Here is a 27,939-nt window from a genome sequence, read left to right as displayed (position 1 = left end):
AGAACTAAGGGTGCTTCTCAAGGAAATACACAGGCCTATGATGCTGTAAATGCTATCCACTACAATGCTGGAACCAATTACCAGTGTGAACTATGAATCTATAAATAAGGTAATAAAAGATGCAGTTATGGGTGAAGATGTGTGGAGGTGACTGGAAATATTAATGTAAATTCCAATACTTAATTCTTTGCAACACTGGTAGGAAAGAGGGCTCAATGAATAACCATTTATTAAGCACTTATATTCTAGGTCAAAAATCTTAAAATTTTGTGTGTCATGGACACCATGCTTTTAAATACATAAATTCACCACAAATGAAACCAATTATACTGAAATACAGTTATCAAAATACAAAAAAAAAAATTCACAAGACCCCTAGTCAAAAACAAAAAAGTTCTTGCCCTTAAAGAGCTTACAGCCTATTTTGGAGAAAGCATGTATACACAAAACAGCTGATTTTAATAAACTAGTAGCTAGAGGTAGAAAGAAATCAGGTGGCACTTGAACTAAATCTTAAAGGAAATTAGTATTTCTAAGAGGCAGAAGGGAAGAAGATGTGCATTCCAGGCAAGGGGGACCACCAGGGCAAGGACCCAGAAACGACAGGTAGAGGGCCCCAGGTAAGGTAAAGCAGATGTGAAGGGGAGCAGGGAGTAAAGTGTACCGAGGTTGGGAAAGGGACACTGGGACTGGGTTGTGAATGGCTTTTAATGCCCAACAGATTAGACTTTATATTCAATCCTAAAGGTAACCGTTAAGTCTGGAATTTACTAGGAAGGAGAGTAAGGTTGTCAGTAACTGGGACAGCTGCAAAGAAGATGCAAGGAGCCTGGTGGCAGGCAGAAGGCTCCCCTAGTACAAAAATATATTCTTCTCTCATTAAAGATTTATTTGGAGTAAGAGGGAAGAGGAAGAGCAGGAGAGTAAAGACCAAGGAAGAAATAAGCAATTTCACAATTCTGCCTTGGTTCTTGCTAGCAAATAATTTAACAGTGAAAATCCTTTCCAGGTCAGGAAAGTCTACATACCATAGTTTAGTAGTCCCTCCTGTTAAAGCCCATTCAATCAAGTCCCCTGAGGCCAGAGAAACAGAAGAGCCCCAGGTCAGCCGACTTCATGAGAGAATCATATGCCTGGTCTCCTTTTTTTTTTAATCTTTATTCCTTATTTTTATCTTTGGATTATCCTTGGGACTCTTTTAAACCAATTCATCAGAATTAATTAGGGCCTCCTGTATAAGGCATATTATAATTAAATAAACACTTACAACTAATATGCTAAAGAAATTTGAGGGTAATCTCAGTTACCATTAAAATGAAGTTTCTTCTGGCACTTCAATGTTACTATGTAATCTGCAGCAGAAAAGTAGTGTTCAAAGTACATAGTTTTAAAAGCCCCACTAAATGAAGGAATGCACAAAGGAAACTTCAATACACATCAAATCTGAAAAGGAACCAGGTTTTTGTTGCTTCCCACAGCTGTTAGGTCACAAAACTGATTAACACAGATAAAACTGTTGAAAACAGGGAATGTACTGGGAGGAAGAGAATGATGCGATTTCTCCTCTCTCTTCTTTAGGGCAGAGCTTGAGAATGACAATGACAGAGCATCTGGTTTCACTTTTGTTGTGGTTTCTATTGACATTGTTGTAACCTTGGAGATCATTTGCCTGGTTCTGCTTACTTTATTGTGCATCAATTCAGAAGAAGTCTTGCCAGGCTTCTTCATATTCATTGTTTATTACACAGCAGAACTCTTCTATTACTTTCATGTGCCAAAACAATGATTTCCCTATTGAAGGGTATTTACTTCATTTCCAGTTCTTTGCTACAAACATTTTGGTATATATTGTGACCCACTTATTTCAAGAAATATTTGATTATTTGAAATATGCCAGTTCAAACAAATAATTCCTACAGTCTTTTGTAGCCTGTTTATAATAGAGATTGATCCAAATATAAATCCTAAAACCATATAAGTTAGCAATCCAGATTTAAATTTAAACAGAAACTAAATGAAACAAGAGAGTTTTAGCCCAAACTTGGGTTTAGCACATCATCTAAGATGTAGTATTGTTGAGTTCTTATATTCAACTTCAAATGCTTTCTAAGATTTTCCTTCCATTTCTTCTCCCTATCTACTTAATCCACTGTTATTTTTCTGCATTAAGATAATGATAGCAAAAACATTCAGCTTGGGCTTGAGTCCACAGCTGGGGGAGGGAGACAGAGAAAGTACTGGATCAAATTCAAGGGAACAATTAAAACTACTGTAAGGATTTATCTATTATATATTCAGACTATTACTGAATCAAACTGGGACTTTAAGAAGGCTGTTGGTGTTAAGAGCCACTCCATGCAATACCATGAAGGCCACACAGGTCAATCCAGCAATGCAGCCCCACCCCTCCTGGGATTATTGGGCCCAAAAATAATTTCAGACAGAAATCTGGAGAGTAGGCTCAGTTACAATTTGGCACATGAAAACATACTCAGGTAATGCTGATAGTTTTTTTCTTTGGAATGTCAATCACCATAAAATCCTCTGCTAAAGTCACTTCTTGGAAATCCAATACAGATTCTGCTTGCTTTTTTAATTCTCTAATATCATCTGCTTCTCCCTCTCCAGACAAGAGATGTGGTTTGTACCTCTGACTGAAGTGAGTGAGTACCAGTTTCTTGACTTTGCACATCTTTGCGAACTCTGCTGCCATTTGTGGGGTGCTGTGACCATATTCTTTCGCTTTGTCCATGTGAGCATTATCTAAAGTGGCTTCATGGACCAAAAGGTCAGCCTCAAAGCATAGTTTCACTCCTCCGTCACCTACAACTCCAGAGCAGTCACCCAAAATACAGATTTTTCTTCCAGGAATAGGCTTTTCTAAGACATCTTGGGGAGAAACTTTCACTCCATTTTCCAAAACGACAGTAACTCCATTTTTCAGTTTCCCGTAGGCAGGACCTGGCGGCACACCTAATGATGAAGGCAGATGTGATTAGATCACAGGAATGGTATTTACAGCTTCTTAAAAATGTTCCACTCTATCAGCATCACAAATGTCAAAGAGAAAGGGCATTCAATTATTCTCACAATTGTGGTACCATTAAAAAAAAAGTATGACAAACTAAAATTAACTATTTTTAGAAGCTCAATTCTGGCTACTAGTATTAATGGCTTGGCTTTTTTTTTTTTAAATTAAAACAAATCTCTTACGTTCCCTCTTCTAATCCTAATGATTTTAAGCAGAAGAGCAGTAAGGGCTAGGCAATAGGGGTTAGGTGACTTGCCCAGGGTCACACAGCTAGGAATTGTCTGAGGCAGCTGTGCTACCTAGCCACACAAACTTTTAAGTTTATGAGTCCCATGCAGGCTCTCATTCCAACAGCCTTGTCTCTATACTCTGCAGGGTGCCACGGGCGCCTACCAGTTAATCTCTGCAGGAAATGAAAGAAGATGCTGTTAGGTAATGCTATAGAACCTAACCCAGAGGATGTACACACTGACCTAGAGACTTCACAAAAATAACAGATCAGATAATTCTCTGGTGTGACTGGTTTTCAGAAGAAATGCGATGCTGTCTGATTTGATTAAATCACTAATCCTTCATCCTAAATTAAGTTATAGCCATCCTACAAGTGAATGGATGCAGGCATAACTCAAAGTCATTTTGTTACTATAGAAAACCAAACATCACCATAAAGGTCGCTATTATACCCAATGTTGTGTAAGGACAATGACCATTTTTAATGTGCTTGCTATGGAACTGACTCCTTCTGTAACTTCCAATTCACATGGCATTGGGCTTTTAAGAAACGAATACTGGGGGGTAGTTGGTGGCTCAGTGGATAGAGTACCAGGCCTGGAGTTGGGAGGGTCTGGGTTCAAATTTGGCCTCACACACTTCCTAACTGTATGCCTCTAGGAAAACCAGCTAACTCCAATTGCCTAGCCCTTACCGCTTTTCTGTCTTAGACTTGTTACTAAGTCAGAAAGTAAGCGTTAAAAAAAAAAAAGAAAATAATTAATGAAGTTAGATGGGGTGCGCCTATAATGACTATAAACAGATATTGCACAAATACTATCCAAAAGCCAGGGTGGTGAATCTGTGCGGTCTTTTGGCAGCCCCATCTAAACAAACAAAAACTGGGATGGAGTTCTGATAATGTGTTCACATAATTATATAGTCTGCTGTTCCAAAGGGACTCTCCTGACTTTCAAAAAAAAAAAAAGTTCCCTAACTCTGCACCTACAACCTCCCCTTCTCCTCACAGCCCTTCAATGTTTTATGCATGTTTGTTTGGCTTCTGCCCTGGTGAGTACTTTTGGCCTTCTGGAATTAAGTCCTTAATCAATAAAGCAAACTTGCAGTAAATAATCTAAGCAGAGAAGATTTTGCTTGAATGCGTGGGTGATAGAAGAGGCAGCCTGGTTTACAACTGTGTTTGCAGCTTAAGCACTTGTGGCAGCATCAAAGATCACCCCAACACAACCATGGGGCAACAAAATCACTTACCAAGGTCTTTTAGTTTCTGTGCATTGAGTCTACCTGGGCGTTCCTTCTCTGCCACAGAGAAACCAAAGGATGGAATGCGATGGAAGAGACGAAATGCTTTTACAAGAAATTGCTCATCGTTGACCAGTACATAAGATTCTTCAGCTGAGTCTAAAAGGATAGTCCTCCCTTGGATCTCTTTGGGAATGCTGTCCATTTTATCCAGGGAAGAGAAATCTTTTAATTCTCCAGGAGGGCACTGATCTTCTGTGGGCACCAACTCATGGACAATGTAGGGGAATGTCAACTCTGAGTGAGAGAGTTCCATAGTCTTCCAGATGAAGTTCCGAAGCCCAACAGGCCCATAGATTTCCATGGGGGTTTTGGAAGCACTGGAACTGTTCTGGAGACTGATGGTGCAAAGAAGACCAGGAAGGCCAAAGAAGTGGTCCCCATGAAGGTGAGTTATGAAGATCTTTGTAATTCTCCCTTTGAAAATGAAACAGAAAAAAAAGGATCATAATTTTATTTAGGAGGGACCAAAACAAAATGACTTGGAAATTAAAAAGGAAAATAACTTACATAAAAAGTAGTACTGTATAATTAAGGGTTCTACTTCCCATGATCTCATTCACTGAAGTTACCCAAGAGATGCCGGGATCTTTTTTATAATAATTATACTGTTTAGTACAGAGTAGTGAATGGGGGGGCTTGAAGTCAGGCAGGGTGAGCCCTGTTCCTGACCCTTAACTAGCTCTGTGAAGATGGGCACATTGCTTAACCTTTGAACAGTTCTTTAACACTGTTAAGTGACAAATAAATTTCAATTTGCCTTGGGGGAAGTTTCTATGCCAATGAAAATTTCAGACTACTGAATTTATCCTAGTTTTCTTTTTTCCCTATAAAATTTTTTAAAATTAATTTGTTTTTCAATTGATGAGCATTTATTCTTTTTCAATCTGAGCTCTCCCACCCATTGAGGGGAGAGGGGAAAGATTATTTTGATTTTAGTTTTCAAAGCCCTATCATATGTTTTAAAAATATGAAATCCATCTGTGACCTAACATGGTTCCAAACAGCTTTTTCAAATGAAATACTTCTAATACAATATGACTAGTTCATAAGCTAAATCAGTTTGTTATCTAGATGCATTTTTTTCCCTTCTTTAAAATGCATTCTTATAAGACTTCTCTATCACTGTTAGCCAAACACAGGAATGAGGGGGAGAGGGCAGACTCTAAGGAGGTTAGGATAAACTTTGACACAAAAGGTGATAGTATTTTACTTCTTTTTATTCCCTTTCTTTATACTTTTCTTCTCTAGGATGTCTATTTTCCTTTTCTCTTGCCTAGTCATGGGCCTGTCTAAACATGATTTGGTCCTTCTAAAGGCACAAGCAGCTTCTGAGGAAACTGCTGAGAACTGGTCTGAACCTGGCCTCAGTACTGCCATCACTAGTTTTGTCTTTTCTCTTCATCTTCTCATTCTTCAACTACAACAAATGAACTTAAGAGTCACTGGCTAAATATCAAAAACTAAACTCTTAGCTTCTGTCTTGGAATCAATACTGAATATTGGTTCCAAGGCAGAAGAGTGGTAAGGGCTAGGTAATGGGGGTTAAATGACTTGCCCAAGGATGCATAGCTAGGAAGTGTCTGAGGTCACACTTGAACCCAGGACCTCCTGTCTCTAGGCCTGGCTCTCAATCTACAGAGCCACCTAGTCCCTATCAAATAGTTTTACGGAAGATGTAAAATTTTATTGGCAGACATAACAGAGAAAAAGATCTAAACAGAAAATTAAAATTATCAGAGGGAGGGAAATAGCTATAGGACAGATTTTTTAAAAAACAAGATTTTCATTTGGTAAGATTAAATGTGAATAGGCATTAAATATAAGTGGAGAGAAAAGAAGAATCTAGTGATGGCAGTACTGAGGCCAGGTTCAGACCAGTTCTCAGCAGCCTCCTCAGAAGCTACTTGTGCCTCTACAGCAGTGATGGCAAACCTATGGCATGGGTGCCAAAGATGGCACACAGAGTGCTTGGACCACTCCCCCTCCCCCTCTATAGACTTGCTGAGGACATTCCTCACTTCACTTGCTCCTCTGCCCAGCAGCCCAATGGGAGTGCCTCCTCCCTTGTGTGGGGTAAGGGGATCTGGGCACACCCAACACCTGGTAGGGGGAAGGGCACAGCACTTGGTCTCTGGGGGAGGGGCCCAGTACCCCATCCCTAAAAGTCTGCCATCACTGCTCTAGAAGGACTAAATCATGTTTAGAGATGCCAACTCCTAGACAAGAGAAAGGGAAAAGAGACATCCTAGAGAAGAAAAGTATAAAGAAAGAGAATAAAAGGAAGTGATATGCTCTCACTGTTTGTGTTAAAGGCCCCAGTTTCTCCTCACTTCCTTAAGAGTAGACTTTCTCCCCATTCCTGTGTTTGGCTACCATTGATAAGTTTTAGTTAATTAAGCTAAATCATAAAAGGAGGGATTGAAAGAATGAATCTGAACTTGGTCGACACATCTCAGGATATCAGAGGTGGAAGGCAACTCTGAAATATGAAAGAGGTAAATTTAAGACAAATGAGTTTCTAAAATGAGTGGTAAATTTATGCAACTTGTTCTCTGAAAAAGTGGCTACAAAATGAAATAGGTTGGGACAAATTAATGGACATAGGCCCATAGTGGGGTATGAAGAGAAGTTAGAATGTTGGGTGATAGGTTTCTAATCTCTTAGGAAAACAAAATACCTTCCACAAAATATCTCTGATGCTGTTGTCAACAACAGAGTAAGAGTCTTAGGGAGGCATTTTTTGTGTTGTGACATAAGAAAGGTTTTTCTGCTTTTCAGGCAGAATAATGCTTCTGCAGAGTAGTAGGTACAAGAGGGTGAATTAAAGCATTCCTTTATTCAAATCTTGAATCCATAAGGCAAAATTCATCTTTAGCCAGATAGGTTTCATCATATTGTAATAGAAAAGGTCTAGATTTGGAGCCAGAACACTTGACTTTGAATTTGGTTAGGTTCTACTACTTACTACCTGAAGAACAGTGGGTAAATCACTAAACCATTCCATTTTCCTCAACTGGGAAATGGGGCAGCTAAGAGTGCCAGGCCTGGATTCAGGAAGATGAGTCTTCTTTTGTTCAAATCTCAAACGCTTACTAGCTGTGTGATCCTGAGCAAATCACTTAACCCTATGGCCTCAGTTTCCTAGTCTGAAAAATGAGTTGGAGAAGGAAATGGTAAACCACTCCACTATATCTGCCAAGAATACCCCAAATAGGGTCACAAAAGGTCAGACATGACTAAAAGATGATTGAACTCAAATTACTTATAGAGTTGTTTAAGGAAAGTACTCTCTATACCTGTGTTATCTATCTCAAAGACCTGTGGTGAGGATGAAAGAATTAATGGACCTAATTCTGTCTATAAATTGTAAAGTATTGTGTAAATGTGAGCCTATGAGGAGCAGGAACCTCAAAGGCAGTAGATTCCTTTCACAAAGATGCAAAATGGAGTCAAGGGAGAAAGAAGTCAGGCCATCTTAAGCCCTATTTCCTTGAAACCATGTTATCTCAGGCTGAGGAGACCTGCCCTGATAAACTATCCCCATTAAAGGATATAAAGAGGTGCAGCTAGATAAGATTGAAATAATTCTTGTTTTGATTGGTTAAATCTCAATCCTCGCTTTGACTGGTTAAACCCCAACCTTTGTTTGATTGATTAAACCCTGCCTAAATAATTAGTAATAATTAGTAAATAATTATAAATTATGTATTCCCATTAGCTAGCTCTGGAGATGAATGTAACTCTCAAAAAACCAACCAGTGGTGAAGAAAGGAAGGGACAATCAAGCCATTCTCCAATTGATAAATGGGCAAGGGACACAGACATGCAGTTTTCAGATAAAGAAATCCAATACTATTAACAAGCACATGAAGAAGTGTTCTACATCTCTTATAATCAGAGAGATGCAAATCAAAACAACTCTGAGGTATCACCTCACAACTAGCAGATTGGCTAACATGACAGCAAAGGAAAGTAATGAATGCTGGAGGGGATGTGGCAAAGTGGGGACACTAATTCATTGCTGGTGGAGTTGTGAACTGATCCAACCATTCTGGAGGGCAATTTGGAACTATGCCCAAAGGGCGATAAAAGACTGTCTGCCCTTTGATCCAGCCATAGCACTGCTGGGTCTGTACCCCAAAGAGATAATGGACACAAAGACTTGTACAAAAATATTCATAGCTGCGCTCTTTGTGGTGGCCAAAAACTGGAAAATGAGGGGATGCCCTTCAATTGAGGAATGGCTGAACAAATTGTGGTACATGTTGGTGATGGAATACTATTGTGCTAAAAGGAATAATAAAGTGGAGAAGTTCCATGGAGACTGGAACAACCTCCAGGAAGTGATGCAGAGCGAGAGGAGCAGAACCAGGAGAACATTGTACACAGAGACTGATACACTGTGGTACAATCCAACGTAATGGACTTCTCCATTAGTGTCAATGCAATGTCCCTGAACAATCAGCAGGGATCTAAAAAACACTATCTACAAGCAGAGGATAAACTGAGGGAGTAAAAACACTGATGAAAAGCAACTGCTTGACTACAGGGGTTGAGGGGATATGACTGAGGAGAGACTCTAAATGAACACTCTAATGCAAATACCAACAACAGGGAAATGGGTTGGAATCAAGGACACACGTGATACCCAGTGGAATCGCGTGTGGGCTATTGGAGGGGGGTGGGGGGAGGAAAAGAAAATGATCTTTGTCTCCAATGAATAATGTTTGGAAATGACCAAATAAAATGTTAAAAAAAAAAAAAAAGAAAGGGAGGGACATCTTTGTGACAGGGACCAGGATGAAAGGAAGTCTGTGAGCCTCCTCACTTTGCCCTTCTTGCTGGCTGTAATACTTGTAACACTGGTTCATGAGCATCCATTCTTGAGAGAATGAAATAAAAGTCTTTGACACTGACGAAAGTTAAGATTCTTTTGAGTAGGTAGTCCTTCCTCTCAAACCATTATTAGAGAATATCAATTAACAAAGGCTTGGATCCTGGTATCAAATCCCAATAACTCAGAATTTGTGAAAAAACACTGAATAACTCAAGGATTCTTGACATGCACTTACTAATAAGCAAGTCTGAGATTTATTATTTGAATTATCTGCTAAATAGAGGCAGTAGTTTTCAAAAACCCCAAAAAGTGACCCAAATGTCTTAAAAATAGAGGGCAGGGCCACAGGCTACGGACACAACCTAGCACTAATCGAGTATGTTTACTATGGAGAGGTGAAAGAAACGTGGGGCAGACCCCCATCTGCTGACATGCTATCACTCTCACAACCTGCCTGCTAGATTTCTGTCCCAAAATATTTCAGCATGTGCTATAAGGAGTGATGAACTGGAGGATTTCTAGATGAACTCTAAACCTCCATGAACTGATCCAGTGAAATGAGCAGAACCAAGAAAACATACACTGAAAGTGAAACATTGTGGGACTATCTAATGTAATGAACTTTGCTACTAGTAGCAATACAATAATCCAGGACATTTCTCAGGGGCTTATGAGAAAGAACACTATACACATTGAAAGAAAGAACAGTGGGAATAGAAATACAAAAGAAAAAACTTATCACTTGTTTATATGAGTATATGATTTGGGGGTTTGGCTTTAAAAGATAACTCTCTGGTAAAAATGAAAAATGTGTAAATAAGTAGCAAATGATAACATTTGTAAAACCCGGTGTAACTGCTTGTCGGCTCTGGGAAGGTGGAGGGAAGAGGGAAAGGAAAGGAAAGAAAATGAATCATGTAAATCTAAATATTTCCGCAAAGGCTCTTTACCATAAAAATAAATTCCAAGCATTAGTTAACTTTTCTGAGACCTGTTAAGTAGTTGAAGAGTAATTCATACTTTGGGGGCAGCTAGGTGGCTCAGTGGATAGGGAGCCAGGCCTGGAGACAGGATGTCCTGGGTTCAAATCTAGCCTCAGACACTTCCCAGCGGGGTGACCCTGGGCAAGTCACTTGACCCTCATTGCCTAGCTCTCACCACTCTTCTGTCTTGGAAGCAATACTTGTATTGATTCTAAGACAGAAGGTAAGGGTTTAAAAAAAAAGAGTAATGATCTCAGCCACTCAACAAGTATTTATTGAATATCTACTCTTTAAGGATACCCTCCTTGACACTGAAAAGGTATAAAACTGGTTTCTGCTATAAAGAAGCTCATAATCTATTTGTGGAGCCAGGGCTCACACAGAGAACAATGCAAGGCAGCATGTAATTAAAGATAACGTTCTTGCTTCAGAATGGAAGGGCTGTAGGAGTTCAGAAGCCAGGGAGATGAGAGAAGCCTAAAATGGACAGAGAATGCTTCACAGATCGTTGCTGAAATTTGAACTGGGCCTTGAAGGGTGCCGAATTTGTTTAGGCTGAGCCTAGGAGGCATTCTAGGCAGGGAGAACAACACACAGGAAGGCAGGAGTCTGGGCTATCTGAAGGATGGGGAGAGCGGCGGACAAACACAAGAGGGTGCCACACTTGTCAAACCAGGTACAGGCGCCCGTTTTCCAGCATTCCCCTATTAGAATGACTATTCTACATGCATCTCAGCTGCACACGAGCCTGCCCCGACCCCCCCCCCCCCCCCAGTCATGAAGCACCTGCTTCATGAATTGGGGCATGCGAGGTCCAGGTCCGGAGATACAGACACCAAGAAGGAAAATCCCAATGTTTAAGGAGAGAAAACAAGCACTTATGGAAGGGTCTAGAGGACAGGGAACATAACAAATAAAGGTAAAGAGCGAAATACCGGCTGGAGGCAAGGAAGGAACTAGGGCGTGGGGGGAGGAGGAAAGACTAAGTAGGTGGTGCTGGAGCCATATCCGGAAGGGGGTGGGAGGTCCCGCAGGGAGGAACCAAGGAGGCTGAAGGGCTGTGGGTAAGGGACGGAGGGGCCAAGGGTCTGACTAGCCTGCGGAGTATGGGAAATAACCGAAAAGGAGCCTGGGAAGGCCATTGGGGACAGGGTGGTGAAGAGTTCAAAGAGAAGCTTATATTTTGTCTTCCAGGCAATAGGGAGACGGCTCGCTGTGAGAGGTGTTCTTGGGAGAATCTCTTGGCTTCCGGTGGGTGGCTTATTCTTCTCGGGTCATCAAATATCCATTAAAGGGTGGCCACCTCGGGCTACTTTTCCGGGCTCTCCCTTCCGCATCCTCCTTCTCCAGCCAAACTCGCTGACTTTTTGGACGTACGGGACGTTTCCCCACCCTCCCTTTGTGTACCTTTGTCTCAGACTGCTCCCTGCTTCTAGGAGCCCCTGGCTCCCCTCACGCCTCAGCAAGTGCCATTCCCACAAAGGCCCTTTCCTGATTCCTCATTTGTGACCACCCGCCCCAGTGCCCTATTTTATTCAGGCAGTGTTTACTTAGAGAACTGGATGTCCAGTAGACGTCTAAACTCAATATTAGGTTGTAAGCTCCTCGAGGGCAGGGACTTCCTTCCGCCACTTTTTGTCCCTCCAGCGAGTGTTTAATAAATATATCTAAAACGGCCCTCACTGACCTTCCCTACCTCCAAACTTCCCAATTACTTTTAAGGCTAACCCCTCCCTCCCTGTCCCTCAGAGGCACAACCTGGAGTCTGCCCAGACTTCTCACTCTCTCTCCCCTCCCCGAATCTAATGTGTTGCCGGAGTCTCTTTAACCCATCAGCCAGATTCCGGCAGTAGCCTCTCCCCATCCCAATCCATTCACCCACCAAAGTCTTAGAGTGTAGGTCTGATCATATCATTTCCCTCATCAGTATACTCTAATGGCTTCCAGGATCAAATACAAAATACTCTGTGTTTGGCATTCAAAGCCCTTCATAACCCGGCCCCCTCCTACTATTTGAGGCTTCTGTCACCTTACTTCCTAAAGCAGGCCAGATTTGAACTTCACTCTTATCTGAACAGGTTCAAGGAGAATATCTGTCTAGACATACAGTTATGGTATAGAAAGTCTTCTCACCCAGCAAGGAAGTAGGAAAAGAGGGGGCTAAGAGAAATTTATGGGAAAGGATAGATCAAAGCAGGCAGTAGTGATCAGAAGCAAAACAAGTTTTGTAAAAAAGAGAATAAAGATCATTATCAGTCATAACTGTGAACGTGAATGGGATATAAAACAGAAATAGAAGACTGGATTAGAAACCAAAATCCAACAATAAGTTATATACAAGAGAAAGACACAGTTAGGGTTAAAATAAAGGGCTAGGGCTGAATCTATTATGCTTCAGATGAAGCAAAAAAGGCAGGGGGTTGCAATCATGATTTCAGATAAAGCAAAAATAGACCTAATTAGGCAAGGTAGGCAGGAAAATTACATCTTGCCTTAGATAATGAGTTAATAACAATACTGAACAAAGAGCAGCACAGCCTTCAAATTCTTCAAGGAAAAATTAGTTGATGTTTAGGAGGAAATAGTAAAATTATACTATTGGATGACATGAATATACCCCTCTCAGACCTAAATAAATCTAACCATAAACTTAATAAGAAAGAAGTTAAGGAGATGAATTGAATATTAGAAAAGTTCAATATGCTGGATCTCTTGAGGATAGTAAACAGAAATAAAAAAAAGTATATCTTTTTATCAGCTTGTACAAGACACCTTCATAAAAAATAACACTCTGTAAAGGCATAAAAACTTCACAAATAAATGCAGAAAGCATTAATATTAAATGCACCCTTTTGGACCATGATGCAATAAAAATTATATTTAACAAAGGACCTTGGAAGTATAGATTAAAATTTAACTGAAAACTAAATTATCTAATCATAAAGAATGAGTGGGTAAAAGAACAAATCATGGAAATAATAATTCCATTAAAGATAATGATGACAGCAAGGTAACATAATAAAATTTGTGATGTGCAAGCAAAGCAGTACTTAAGAGAAAGTTTCTATGTCTAAATGCTTGCATCAATACAAGAGCAAAAAAGTACATCAATAAATAAGGCATGCAACTGAAAAAAAAAACTAGAAAAAGAATAAAATAAAAATTCTCAAAAAAACCCCACCAAAATAGAAATTCTAAAAATTAAAAAGATTAATAAAACTGAAAGTAAAAAAGTAAAAAACTGAAATTAAAAACATTGATTTAATAAATAAAGCTATGTTGAATTTATTTAAAAAATAAACTAGATAAAAACATTGGCTAATTTGATTCTTTTTTTTTTTTTAAGGAAGAAAGCCTACTTGCCAGTATTGAAAATGAAAAGGGTGAATGCATAAACAATGAAGATGAAATTAAAGTAATTATTAGGAACTACTTTGCCAAATTATATGCCAATAAAACAGACAAGTGAATATCTGGAAATCACAAAAGGATAAATTTCCTAGATTAACAGAACTGGATAGAGAATACTTAAATAATAATGCAATCTTGAAAAAAAAAATCAGACAAACCATAAATTAGCTCCCCTAAGGAAACACACACACACACACACACACACACACACACACACACACACACACACACACACACACACACAAGCAAATTCTGCTAGAATTTTAAAAAATCCTAATATTTTATAAATTTTTTTTAAGTAGATAAAGAAGGAATCTACCAATTTCTTCTGTTACAAATATGGTTGTTTTAAAAATATTCTTACCTTCTATCTTAAAATCAATACTGTATATTGGTTTCAAGGAAGAAGAGCAGTAAAGGCTGGGAGGTGGGGGGTAAGTGATTTGTCCAGGTCATAGAGCTAGGAAATGTCTGAGGCCATATTTAAATCTAGGATCTCCCCTCTCTAGGCCTGACTTAATCCACTGAGCCACCTAGCGGTTTCCTTTAGTATCAGTTTTTAAGACAGAAGAATACCAAGGACTAGGCAATTGGGTTTAAGTGACTTGCCATGGGTCATACAGTTAATTCAAGTCTGAGGCCAGACTTCAATCCAAGTTTTTCCATCTCTAGGCCTGGCATTCTATCCACTGTGTTACCTAGCTGTCCTACAAAAATAAGTAAACCAGGAAAAGCAAAAACAGTGAAACAAAACTATAGCTCAATTTCCCTAATTAATATTAATACAAAAAGTTTAAATAAAATACTAACAAGGAGATTATAGCAATGTATCACAAAAATCTACATTGTGACCAAGTGAAAATTCGATCAGGAATTCAGGGTTGGTTTAATATTAGGAAAACTATAAGCATAAAACAGAAACAACAAAAATATGAATGTATAACTAGATTTGGAAAAAAAGCTTTTGACAAAATACAATACCTATTCTTTTTAAAAATACTAGAAAGCAAAGAAATAGATGAACCTTTCTTAAAATAAATATTATCTATTTAAACTCAAGAGCAATCATTATTGATAATTGTGATAGAGGAATGATCCAGAGACTTTGAAGGACAGAGCCTGGAAGACATGCAAAGGTTTACATCCACAGTGGGGGATGGTTGAGGAGGCTTGGAATCTTGAGGGAAGAGGAGATTCCAAGGAGAGGCAGTTGATCTCTCTCTTTCTCTCTGTCTCTCTGTGTGTGTGTCTCTCTCTCTGTCTGTCTCTGTCTGTCTATCTGTCTCTCTCTCCAGCCAAGGTGACAGTCTAATCAGAGATTTCTCTCCTGAGCTATTCAAATCCATCATTGAATTTAACCATTGAAATTAAGCATAAGATCTCATACAGCTCTTGTGACACCCTGGGTCTGGAAGTTGGCTCTGCTGTGATAGACCAGGGGTCACAAAACTCTGAACCTCTTAGGAATAAGGATGGCAAGCCTGAGTCTCTCAACTTTGGAGGGAGGGAAAAAGATATTTTAGACAGGAATTTTCCCTCTTTCCTATTACTCCAACCTGCAGACATCTTGCTTATCTTACCCCTAATCACAATTTGTTAAAATAAAGTTGTCAGTTATCCTGAATTGACTTCTTTGTCGTATTGAAAGAGGGAAAGAGCTGATTTCTCTCTCTTTCCCCAAGGGAAGAGGTTCACCCATTAAATCAGTTATTAGAGGGGACTAAAGGCAGTGTTAGCGGAGAGACATATCTGAAGAAGACTGAAGGGGTAAATCCATCTCACCCTCCTACCTTCTGGGCATTTATCATCTACTTTTTCTCCATTATACCCAAGCCAACTCTCTAATACAATTGGCACCCCAGGAAAAAAAATCCACCATTTTCAACTGTCACAAACTGACAGTTGGAACTCAAAGGGGAAGATAGCCATCTTAAGGAGCAGAACAAGAACACCCAGTATATAGAATCAGACATTTTGATTCCTATAAAGAACAAACCCTCTAAGACAAACCTAGAAGTCTGACAGAAGACATTGTCAACCGTCAACTGTCAACAGTTAGAGCCCTTGAGTAAAGTAGCCATTGTCAAAAAACATCTATAAAGAAATAAGCACTTAGTATCTGACATATTGATAACTAAGTGAGGCAAGACAAGTAGAAACAACAGAAGGGATTACATGGAAAAGAGGTTGCAGTTGTTATTCTGGGTAACCTTAATGGGGGTTTTGATGATTTACTGGGGATATTGTGTAATATATAACACAAAATTAGGAATAATTGACAATACTATAGGTACTGTGATAAACATAACAACCTCTTGAACCCAGATACCTTTGGATAAGTTATTTCTCTGGAAACTTCTCCCTCAAGTATATGTAGTTTTCAAGGCAATGGTTCAGACATTAAATTACATCAAAGTTGGAGCTAATATCATCATGCAGAAGAAATCTGTTAAAACAATGGTCCTTGACAATAGATTAGAGGCATTATTTGAACAGATACCCATTCTAACTGAAATTTGTCAGGGATATATGATTAAAAAACAAGAAAACATGGGAAAGGGGAAGGACATGGTGACTGGGGAAGTGACTAAAGAAGATGTGACTGGGAATACTGACATAGACAAGGACTCTAAGACAACTAAGGGTACAGCATTAGGGGCAGTAGGTGGTGAATACCACAGCAGGCATAATTGAAACTCAGGGCAATACTACATCTGACAGCACCTTGGGGGCACACAAGACCATGCCTCTCCGAGATGTGGCAAAGCTGACTGATAAATCTGGTATCTTACATGCAAAGATCTACAAGTCTTTTACCACTCAAGACTGGGATTCACTGCATAAGAAAATGCCAAAATTAATTTCTGAACCCCACAGAGCATTAAAAGAACTAAAAAGAACTGATTTTGGGGATGTTGAGATTCTTTGGGGGAGCTTTTTACCTCAAGAACACAAGAACTTCATTGCTAGGACCAGACAGGATTCCTTTCTTACTAATAGGCCTGAAACCTATGAGGGTTTTGATTTTGCAAACCCCCTAAGCATGAGTTATCTAAAGAAATGCCATGAAGACTTGTTGCAAGTGATCAAACAACTGTCTGAACGTCCAATGCCCGGGGAAAGTTTGATGGGTTGCAACAAGACCAGAGAGAACATGCTTCAAATATTGACAGATTATTAGAAAATGTCGAGGGATTAATGGGCTTTAATCCTGATTCCCAGGAATCTTTGGCACACATTAGGAGACAATTTTTACAGGGTTGTGATAAATGGTTGAGGGACTTCTTTTGGAATTACTTCTCAAAATATGATTCAATTTCCCTTAATGAACTAAGAGACAAGGCCACATATCTATATGAGAACCAACTGAACAGGAAAGGGAAAAAGATGAGATAAAAAAGAAATTACAGGACACCACTGAAACACTCAAACAGAAAGAGATAGAGGAGGTGAAGAATTTGGCCACAATAAAAACATTTAACAGGCAGATCCCACAATACCAACAAAGGGGACAGAGGGACACTAGGAATTGTTTTTTGTAGTGAACCTTCCATGAACTCATGGGAAAAGAGTTCCTCTTCCCAGGTGTTTGTGACATACTATTCCTGCTGAGATAGAATTCTCAGTTCAAGGCTGCATAAACAATTCCAAAAACTACTGAGAATAGGTCAACTCCCCTTCCAACTTCTGGGGAGGATTAAGGAGGATAAGTTGTTTCTCTCGATAAGAGCTTTAAATCTTGTGTAGCTGCACACAATAAACGTTCATTATCCCTGCTTTGATAATGTTCCTGTCTTTCATTCTTGCGACTCCTTAGCAGTCCCCTATCATGACTCCGTAGATGTCCCCGGCAGTTTTTTATGCTCAAGAATAGGTCACAGTAAGAAACTGCCCACAAAAAATCTATGCAAAATGCAATTTCCCAAGGGGCTAAACCTCGTTACTCTGAAGTAGTATCAAAGGGCAATACATAATGAGGATAAATTAGAAGTCTTTCCAATAATATTGGGGTAAATAAGGGTACCTATTACCACTATTATTCAATATTATACTAGAAATTCTGGCTAATAAAATAATAAAAGGAAATTGAAGGAATAAGCAAAACAAGGAAGAAACAAAGTTATCATTTTTTGCAGATGATATGATGATATCACTTGGAGAATTCTAGTGAATCAATTTAAAAACTATTTGCAAACTGAGTGAAGGACATAAAACACACCTACTCAAATCATTCTCATTTCCACATATTACCAACAGAACTTAGCAGGAAGAGATGAAAAATTACTATAGACTGTATAAAATAATTGAGAGTCCACTTGCCAAGACACACACAGGAATTATATGAAAAGCTTTTCACACAAAGACAGATCTAAGTAATTCAAGAAACAGTAAATGCTTTTCAGGACACTGAGAAAATATAACAAAAATGATAACTCTACATAAATTAATTTATTAATTCAGTGCAATACTAAACTACCAAAGAATTACTTTATAGAGCTATAAAAAATAATAAAATTCATCTGGAAGAACAAAAAGGTCAGGAATATTGAAAGAATTAATTTTTTAAAATGGGAAGGAAGGCAGCTTACCAGAAAAAGATCTCTAACTATATTACAAAGTGGTTATTATGAAAACAATTTGGTACTGGATAAGAAATCCAATGGTTAATCAATGGAATAGATAGGAACACAATATACTGAAGTTAATCAGAACAGTAACCTAATGTTTGATAAAAATCCAACTCGCCAGCTATTGGGACAAGAAATTACATTCAACAAAAACAGCTGGGAAAACAGGAAAGTAGTATTACAGAAACTATGGATTGGCCAATGTCTTACACAGTATACCAGGCCAGGTTCAAAATGGGTGCCTGATTTGGACACAACGGTTGATATCATAGTCAAATTAGAGGATCATGGAAGAAATTATGTCAGAACCATGGATAGAATAAGATTTCATGACCAAGCAAGAAGCACAGGTTCACAGGAGATAAAACAGATAATTTTGATTTCATAAAAATAAAATGTTTTTGCATAAACAACCAACCTTAGAAGAAAAGCAAGAAACTAGGGGGAAATATTTACATAAGTTTCCCTAATTAAAGGTTTCATTTTTCATATATAAAGAGAACTAAATCAAGTTTATAAAAATTGGGAGCCATTCCCCAACTGATAAATGGATATTAGCCAATGGATAAAAACATTCATTTTTTTCAGAGGGTATCAAAGGTATGAAAAGTCAGGTGAAAAGTGCTCTAAATCACTCATAAAAATGCAAATTAAAAGAACTCTGAGTACCACCATATCCTCCAGAATGACTAAGCATAGGCAGTGAGGAAACAAAATTATCACATTTTGCTGAAGATATTGCTACTCTTAGAGAATCCTACATGATGGAAAAGTAAAATGACAAATGCTGGATGGGATGTGGAAAATTAGGAATGCTGATGTACTGTTGGTAGAGCTGTGAACTAGTCTGATTATTCTGGAAAACAACTGGGAAATGTGGATAAAAGGTTATAAAACTTTGTATACCCCTTTACCCAACAATACCACTACTAGTTCTATAACTCAAGGAGATCTAAGGGGAAAAGACCTAAATATATAAAAATATAGTGATGGTAAGGAATTAGATACTGAACAGCTGAACATGTGATGTGGGATTGTGATGGAATAACTACTATTCTGGAAGAACCGATGAAAGGGATGGTTTCAGAAAAGCCTTGGAAAGACTTATATGAGCTGATGCAAAGTGAGGAGAACCAGGAGAAGAGTTTACAGAGTAATACACAATCTGGTAAAGAAAATCAACTGTCAAAGACTTAACTACTCAGATGGAGACAACAATCCACCACAACACCAAAGGACTCATGATATAACATGCTATCCACCTCTAAAGAGAGAACTGATGAACTCGGAATGTAGATGGAAGTGTATTTTTTTTCCCTTTACATTATTTTTCTAGTGGATATGATGGCTAAGGTAGAAATAGGTTTTACACATGTGTATAATAGTTATGTTTCTTGCTTTCTCAATGGACTGCTGGAGAATATAGAGAAAGAGAACGTAGAACTAAAACTAATAAATAAATTAAAATAAAATCCCCCTATGTAAAATTTCTTTTACATGGATTAGGAATATTCATTCTTTAAAGCCCTGTACAAATCCCCCTTTCTTTAGGAAGCTTTCCCCAACTGCCTCACATGAAGGCATTTTTATACCTCTTTACCATTTTTATCATTCTCATGAACCGATCAAAATCCACTTATTTCTTCCAGGAAATCCCCTGAGGTCGGGGCCCTTCTTGCCCAGCATACTCCTCAGAAACACGGGGAGTGTCATGAACGGAATTAGCACTCAGTCAGTATCTGGCGAATGAGAGAGAAGTCTAAAAAAGTAACATGGGTCCGGAGGAAAGGATCTTGAAAAGCAGACAAACTCTGGAAGTTTCAAGAGAGTGTGCAGGACAGGAAAAGGGTCCCAACTGACCTGCTTTCAGCTGGCTTTTCATGAACTGTGTCTGCGTCCCTTCTCCACAGTCAAACAGCCAGCAGGCACCTTCGAATCGGAGAGCTATGGCTGAGGCCCCTCGGGTGGGGGACGGGTAGGCAGAGCCCGTCCCTAGGAAGGTCACATCCATGGACATCTTCCACCCTGAAACAAGAAGGATCCTGGATCACCGCGCCCGGCGCAGCTTGGACACCCCACAGCTAGCTGGCCAATGCCATCCTGGCCACGAGTCCCCTCTCCAGGGAACCCCAAGCTATAATCCCACCAGAGGTCCTCACCTGGGCCGAGAGCAAAAGGGGTATTTAAACTGACTGTACGGCCCCTCCCGGGCTCTCTGCTTCCACTTCTAAACACGGCCCTCCTAGGCACCTGCTTTCTTATTTGTATTTTCTTTATTTCTTAATCTTTAATAAACCTCTAAAAATATAATACTTTTAGCAGAGAAACTAATTTTAATCTCAACACTCCACCCCCTTCTTACTTTCTGTAGTAGAATAGATAGGAAGAATCAATTCCAAGGCAGAAGAGCAGCAAGCATTAGGCAGGGTCACACTGCTAGAAAGTGTCTAAAGTCACATTTGAAGCCAGGATCTCCTGACTCCAGGCCTACCTAGCTGCTCCTAAATGCCTCTCACCACCAACTTCTAAATCAAGCAAGACTGACAAACTTTTTTCCCTATATTCTTATTTAAGTGTTTCCCAATGGCAAATAAGAAAAAAATTTAACATTCATCTTTAAAATTTGAGTTCCAGGGGGCAGCTGGGTGGCTCAGTGGATTGAGGGCCAGGCCAGGCCTAGGGACCGGAAGTCCTAGATTCAAATCTGGCCTCAAACACTTCCCAGCTGTGTGACCCTGGGCAAGTCACTTAACCCCCACTGCCTAGCCCTTACTACTCTTCTGTCTTGGAACCAATAAACAGTTTTGATTCTAAGATGGAAGGTAAGGGTTAAAAAAAAAAAGAGTTCCAAACTGTCTCCCTCTTGCCCATAATGATTATTCATATAAGGTCATACAAAACATATTTCTGAACTAGCCATGCTGCAAACCAAAACATGGACAAAAAAAGAAGAAAGTTTAAAAAAAGTATGTTTCGGGGGCTAGCAACTAGGTGGCTCAATGGATAAGAGAGCCAGGTCTAGAGATGGGAGGTCCTGAGCTCAAATCTTGAACTTTTAGTCCCTATTGCCTAGCCCTTATCTCCTTGGAACCATTACCTGTATTTATTCTAAGATGGCAGGTAAGGGTTTTAAAAAAGTCTACTCCAACCTACATTCAGAGTTTACTCATTCTCTCCCTGAACGTGGATGGCATTTTTTCCCAGGGGTCCTTTGGAATTCTGACTGAAATGTTTATTAAAAAGCAATTATCCACAAACCAATTCATTACAAACAAGTCAGGATAGGAGATGAGAGGTTAAAATAACACTCAGCTGCTGTAGGTGGCTCCTAAGCCTCCCTGAGTTTGCCTCTCTCTCCAAATCCCTACAGCTTTTATGGTGATCATTTTGGCATTTAATCCCATGCTTCTTTGCTAACTGTTTCAGGAGCACACCACCGCACCCCAGCTGAGGTCCTAAGATGCAGGGGCCATATCTTATCATTTCTTTTGAATTCCCATTGCCACTTAATAGAGTACTCCCCACATAGGAACTCAAATCCATAACTCACATTTGTTGTTTAGTCGGTTTCACTCATGGCTGATTCTTTGGGGCCCTGTTGGGGGTTTTCTCAGTAAAGATCCTTGAGTGGTTTGCCATTTCCTTCTCTAGCTCTTTTTTCCAAACTGAGTGTCAGTTATAAATCGTAAGAGCCCTGTGGGCTTGATGATTGGGGTTAAGAGACTTACTCAGGATCGCAAAAATAGGAAGAGTCTGAGGTCAGATTAGAACCTAGGACCTCCCATCTCTAGATCTGACTCTCTATCCACTGAGCCACCTAGCTGCTCCTCTCCAGCTCATTTTACAGATGAGGAAACTGAGGCAAACTGGGTTACATAACTCTCCCAAGGTCACACAGGTGAGATCAAATTTGAACTCAGATCTTCCTGACTCCCACCCAAGTGCTCAAGCCTGTTTGCCACCTAGCTGCCCCAACTCAGGTTTACATAGCCCTTACATTTTACAAAAGGCTTTTCTCACAACAGATGGAGAATTAAACTATTATTACCCACTTAAAGGAGGAATGTGAGAACCAGAGTGGTTAAGAGGCACAGCCACTGTCAGTAAGGGCTGGGGCTCCAGGGGAGATCAGAGGACCATGGGTTCAGAGTTAAGAGGGATCTTAAAGGCCATTAAGCCCAACCCTTAGATTTTATAAATAAGGAAACTGAGACAGGGTCACAAAGCTTGTACCTGGCTGTAAAAATAAATTGATGAGTTATAAAAATAAAATAATAGGAAGCTACACAAAATTGATAGAAAAACTATTCAATATAGGTTCAAAACTGTTCAGATACTTTTGATAGATGTAATCAAAAGTATCCTCAGTGATGAAGTGAAGCTCAAATATGAACTTCCCTTCAGGGCCAAGCACAAGGACACTAAAGAGACTCTTATTATAAACATGTTTATTGAAATATATAAGAATAAATAAAGGATTTCTAATTCTAAGGGATTCTAAATCCACCCAAATAAACTCCCAGGTCCTGCAAGGAACCGCTTCTCCTGTGTTTCACAGGCTACCCTAATCCTTCCTAATCTGACTAACCCAAATTTATACTATCTAAATAAAAACTACCGCTATTGTCCTTATAAATCTTAACTTAGCCTTCAAATTATAAAAAAGCAAAGGCTAGCTGGTTGAGTCTCAACAAGAATCCAGTTAGGACTCTGGGTCTGTTAACCAAAGACCAGGTTTTTCTTTGGTCTTCTCAGAGTTAAACAATGTATAAAACCACAATAGATATTCAATAATGTTTCCCAATTTGGGAAAGGAAAAAACTGAGCTCCTTCAGATCTTTCCCTCAGACAGAGGGAGGCAAAGATGTTACCTCCTCCAGGAGAGAGAGAGAGAGAGAGAGGGAGGGAGAGGGAGAGGGAGAGGGAGAGGAAGAGACACTCTGAGTATGTATCTCTGCCAACTGCTAGAGAGAGTAATTGACATAGAAAAATGGTTATAACTGTCACATCTGAAATTAACACGCTCTCTCAGCTCTGCTTCAAACACAAGTTCTTTTCTCAAGCAGCCATTTTACTTCTTATCCCTAAACTAATAAAACAATACTTATTTTCTAATATCATCCTTACATGACACCGGATGTGAACCAGGTCTTCTCGACTCCAACTCCAATGATCAATCTGTTACACTTATTGGATCTCAGATTATGGTCCAAAAACCCTTTGGTGGTCCCAAAGACCCTTTCAGGGGTCTGCAAAATTGCAACTATTTTCATACTAATGCTAAGGTGTCATTTGTCTCTTAAAATGCCTCTCCCTTTTTCAACTATATATTTGTATGAGGTCAGATTTTCTTCATATACTTCAACGAGAACAACAAATTGAATGCAAAAGCAGATATGAAAATTCAGCTGTCTTCTAGTAAGCCAGAACTAATGAGATTTGCAAAAATATGCAAAAGAGTCACTCTCATTGATTAAAAAAAATATCTTTCATAAAAATGCTATTTATGTTAGCATGAAATTAGTTTCTTATTATTTAAAATGAATTAATACACATTTAAAATATATTTTTAAATTTTTAATATGGTAAATATCAACAGAAAGAACTTACACAAACCAGCTCTTTAGGATCCCCACCAAGTTCTAAGTTCTAAGGTTGGAAAGGGAACCTGAGCCTCAAAACTTTGAGAAATGCTATATATTATTTTCTTTCTCTCTCTCCCCCTCCCTCCCCTTATACTCTGTCTTAGAAGCAATACTATGTATTATTGTATTGGTTCTAAGGCAGAAGAGTGGTAAGGGCCAGGCAATGGGGGTTAAGTGACTTGCCCAGGGTCACACAGCTGGGAAGTATCTGAGACCAGATTTTAATCTAGGAACTTCCGGTCCCTAGGCCTGACCCTCAATCAACTGAGATACCCAGCTGCTCCCTATTCCCTTTCTCTTTAGCCATAACACAATCCATTTGTGTAGCAGGGATTCAGGCCAACTAGAGAGGACAGAATAATCTGTAACTTGCACAGACATACACTAGGCAGAATGTATAAATTACCTTAAACATGGTGTTCAATGGTTTCAAGCCAATTTTTCGTGACTCTTTTTGGTGTTTTCTGGGCAAAGTTCCTGGAGTGGTTTGCCATTCCTTCTCCAGTTCATTTTACAGATGAGGAAACTGAGGCAAACAGGGTAAAGTGATTTGTCCAGGGTCATAGCTAATAAGGTTCTGAGGCTGAATTTGAACTCAGATATTCCTGACTCCAAGCCTGGTACTTTATCTACTATGTCACCTAACCAATCTTAATATGTCAACTAGATGGAACAGTATATAGAGCCCAAGGCCTGGAATCAGATTGATTTAAATTCAAATTCAGCTTCAGTCACTTATTAGCTGTGTGACCCTCAGCAAGTCACTTAACCACCACTGCTAGTCCTTACTGCTCTTCTGCCTTGGAACCAGTACTTAATATTGATTCTAATATAATTTTTTTTAAATGTGACCTTAATAAAGTCCTGAAACTTCTCTGGATCTCCTAGTATGGGCCTTGGCCCTAGACAGTTAAGTTCAAGCAGCTGGGAGACTGAGGACCAAATCACTTCCTTCTCTAGGGCTCTAGGCAACATTTTTGGGAGATGGGGAGAGACTACTACTTTTCTATGTAACAAACAGTTATTTCCTTTCCCAAGTACTTCCTCTCATTAAAAAGCAAAACAAAACAAAATGAAAAAAAAAAACAAAGCAAATTTCCACATTGGTCACATCCTGAAATTACCTGGAATCCCTCATCTTTGTCAGGGGGTGGGTAGCTTTAGATTTGGGTAGCTTTAGATTTCTTTCCTTTCAAATGTGTTAACATGAGGGTATATGAATTTAGTTTCATAAAAATTTTCTTTTTTGACTGTCCATGGCAATGTAATTTAAATTGATCTTAGTCTTTAAATTTTTTGTTTATGACATTTAAGTAAAATTATTTTATATTTTATAATATTTTGTAATTTAGAAGATTAAAATTTTTTGCATTCTAATTTCTCTACTCTTATACCCCCTTCCCCACCTGAGAAAGTAAATAATATAGCAATTATACATGTGAAATCAAGCAAAACACATTTCCATGTTAGCCTTGTCAAAAAATAAAAGGGAAGAAAAATAGGTGAAAATTTTTTACTTCAATCTGTGCTGATATGAGTTTTCTCTCTGGATAACATTCTCCACCATGGGTCTTTTAGAATTGTCTTAAATTATTGTATTGATCAGAATAGCTAAGACTTAAACAGTTGATGACGCTTACAATATTGCAGGTATTGTGTACAACATTCTCCTAGTTCTGTTCATTTCACTATGCCAATTCACATAATTCTTTCCAGGTTAAAAAAAGGTTGTTTCTTTCAATAATTGATTTTCAACATAATAGATTTCCTCGACAATCCTGTGTATTTTATGCTTCTAGAAACATTCTGAGACGGGGTCTACAACACAAAAAAGGTTAAGGCCACTTGTATCTAAATCTACAAGTTGTAGAAAAAGTGCTGGCCTGAAATGGGAGGCTGGGTGCATGGGGTCCCATAACAAAACAACAGGAAAAATTACAGATTCAGTCCTTATTTATAAAACAATGGGATTGAACTTCCCGTTTCTAAGTGCCATGGTTTCATGCAAGACTTTTTTTTTTTTAACTTAAGGAACACACATTCTTCCCTTGCTCCAGGACTTTCGGGCTCAGCGGGAATCTTCTCCTTAGTTCCACTCTGCTATTTTAAAGATGAGAAAACTGAGGCCCAGGGGAGGAGGAAGTCAGTCATTCAGCTCAGGTCACTTGGGAGGCGGTGTGGCTGCCATTCAAACCCATCAGGGGTCCTAGGACCCTCAACTCCTCTCCCCACCCTCCATCCCTGACACATGCTTTAGCTAGAGAGCCTGCATGGTAGCGCTTGGTGCGGAGCCCCCAAGGGGGCGAGAAAGCGAAGGCTCCGCAAGATGGCACGTGAGCTGCCCGCAGTGGACGTACCCCAAGAGTTAGTGACCAAAGTTGCTGTAGAGAGGGCAAGAGAGCGCACGCGCAAGGGGAAAGGGCCACAGTTTGGCCCGGACCCTAATAGCCAGGAGCGGGGGAGGGGAGGATCAACCTGAACTAAGGGACCTGCGCTATAGGGCTCTACTCACCTATTCTTGGGGCAGCTCAAGGGGTAGGAATATACAAAGAGAAGCGGCTCTCCTCGTGGAGACGAAACCAGCGCTAGGGAATCTGTGCACCTACAGACCCAGCTTCTTGAGGTTGAAGGCAACCACGCGGGGAGCTGGTGAGGGGGAAGGAGGGGGCTCGTGAAATTGGCAGCGAGCGGAAATGTGTCTCCGGCTTCTCGGCCCGCCCGCACTCACTTCCGTGTTCTCTTTAGGAAGCCGGGCGGCCTGGGCTTTTGGAAACGCTCTCGGGCACCGGACCCACCTAAGGGAGATACCGGTTCTGGTCAGGGCTGGCCTGGAGCCACATACCCAAAGGGACCTCCTTCCCCAGAGTGCGTTCGCTCGAAAAATCCATATAAAACAAAATACTTCATTCACTTTGTTAGCTGACTACAGTTAGGTAATGAAAGGTGAAGAAACCGCAAGCCTCCCCCCCCCCGCCCCCCCATGCCTGGACCCTCTGGAGAACCCCGGGAGGTCCTAGCTGGTAGAAGACCTGGAAACCATCTTTTCCTACCTGCTCCTTTAAAAAACAAACCAAGACGGCAAGCACACTAACGAAAACACATGTTATTGATGCCATTTGTTTTGTCGACTCTTTTTTTTTTTGCAGAACAGGAAAACGGGTCTAGAGAGGCAGCTTAAGGAATTAGTTTGGAATTAACTTCAATTAATTGGAAGTAATTGCCCAGAGAGGCAATTAAATGGTGGAGCTTAAATTGGAGTCCTAATTTGGAGTCCAGTGCTCTTCCCACTAAGAAACATTCCTCTCTTTCTCCGTCCCAACCTTACTCTGGCCCCTCTTTTCTCTGATTGTCAGCCTTTTCCAGTTCTCTGTTCCTGGGAGCTGTTATTTGGGTTTGCTTTTGAAGTGGAATAAACAGTGCAAGGGATAGAGCGAGATTTAACGCAGGGGGAAAAATGCCGAAAAGGAAACAGTTTTAAAAATTGATTTATGATTTAAATTTTTTTTGGAAACTAAGTTTTTAAAAATTTTGAACTTGAACATCCCCAAACGCATTTCCCTATACACAGCTAAATACAAGAAGTTTATCTATGAAACCTTGCATCTCTATTTAATAATTCTTACTTAAACAGTATTTTATTTTTTAAAATTAATTTATTTAGTCAATTTAGAACATTATTCCTTGGTTACAAAAGTTACATTATTTCCCTCCCTCCCTTCCAGCAGCTAACTCGAAATTTTATTGGGTATTACATGTGTCCTTGATCAGAACCTGTTTCCATGTTGTTGGTATTTGCATTAAGATGTTCATTTAGAGTCTCTTCATCCCTAGCCATATCCGCTCAACCCATGTGATCAAGCAGTTGTTT

The 27,939-nt window shown here is 39.6% G+C and overlaps 1 protein-coding gene across 1 annotated transcript; it reads right to left on the bottom strand.

Moving 5' to 3' along the window:
* Positions 1-199: 199 nt before the first annotated feature.
* On the bottom strand, positions 200-26,798 carry ELAC1 (elaC ribonuclease Z 1). Its single transcript, XM_007486718.3, has 4 exons — positions 26,584-26,798; positions 20,287-20,451; positions 4,514-4,981; positions 200-2,973 (listed from the first exon to the last, which is right to left on the bottom strand). Exons 2-4 carry the CDS (start codon positions 20,441-20,443, stop codon positions 2,492-2,494), a joined length of 1,107 nt encoding a protein of 368 aa, XP_007486780.1. The 5' UTR covers positions 20,444-20,451; positions 26,584-26,798; the 3' UTR covers positions 200-2,491.
* Positions 26,799-27,939: the final 1,141 nt, after the last annotated feature.

Source organism: Monodelphis domestica, chromosome 3 (assembly GCF_027887165.1).
Source record: "Monodelphis domestica isolate mMonDom1 chromosome 3, mMonDom1.pri, whole genome shotgun sequence".
Classification (NCBI taxonomy): domain Eukaryota; kingdom Metazoa; phylum Chordata; class Mammalia; order Didelphimorphia; family Didelphidae; genus Monodelphis; species Monodelphis domestica.
This window is presented reverse-complemented; position numbering and strand designations above follow the sequence as displayed.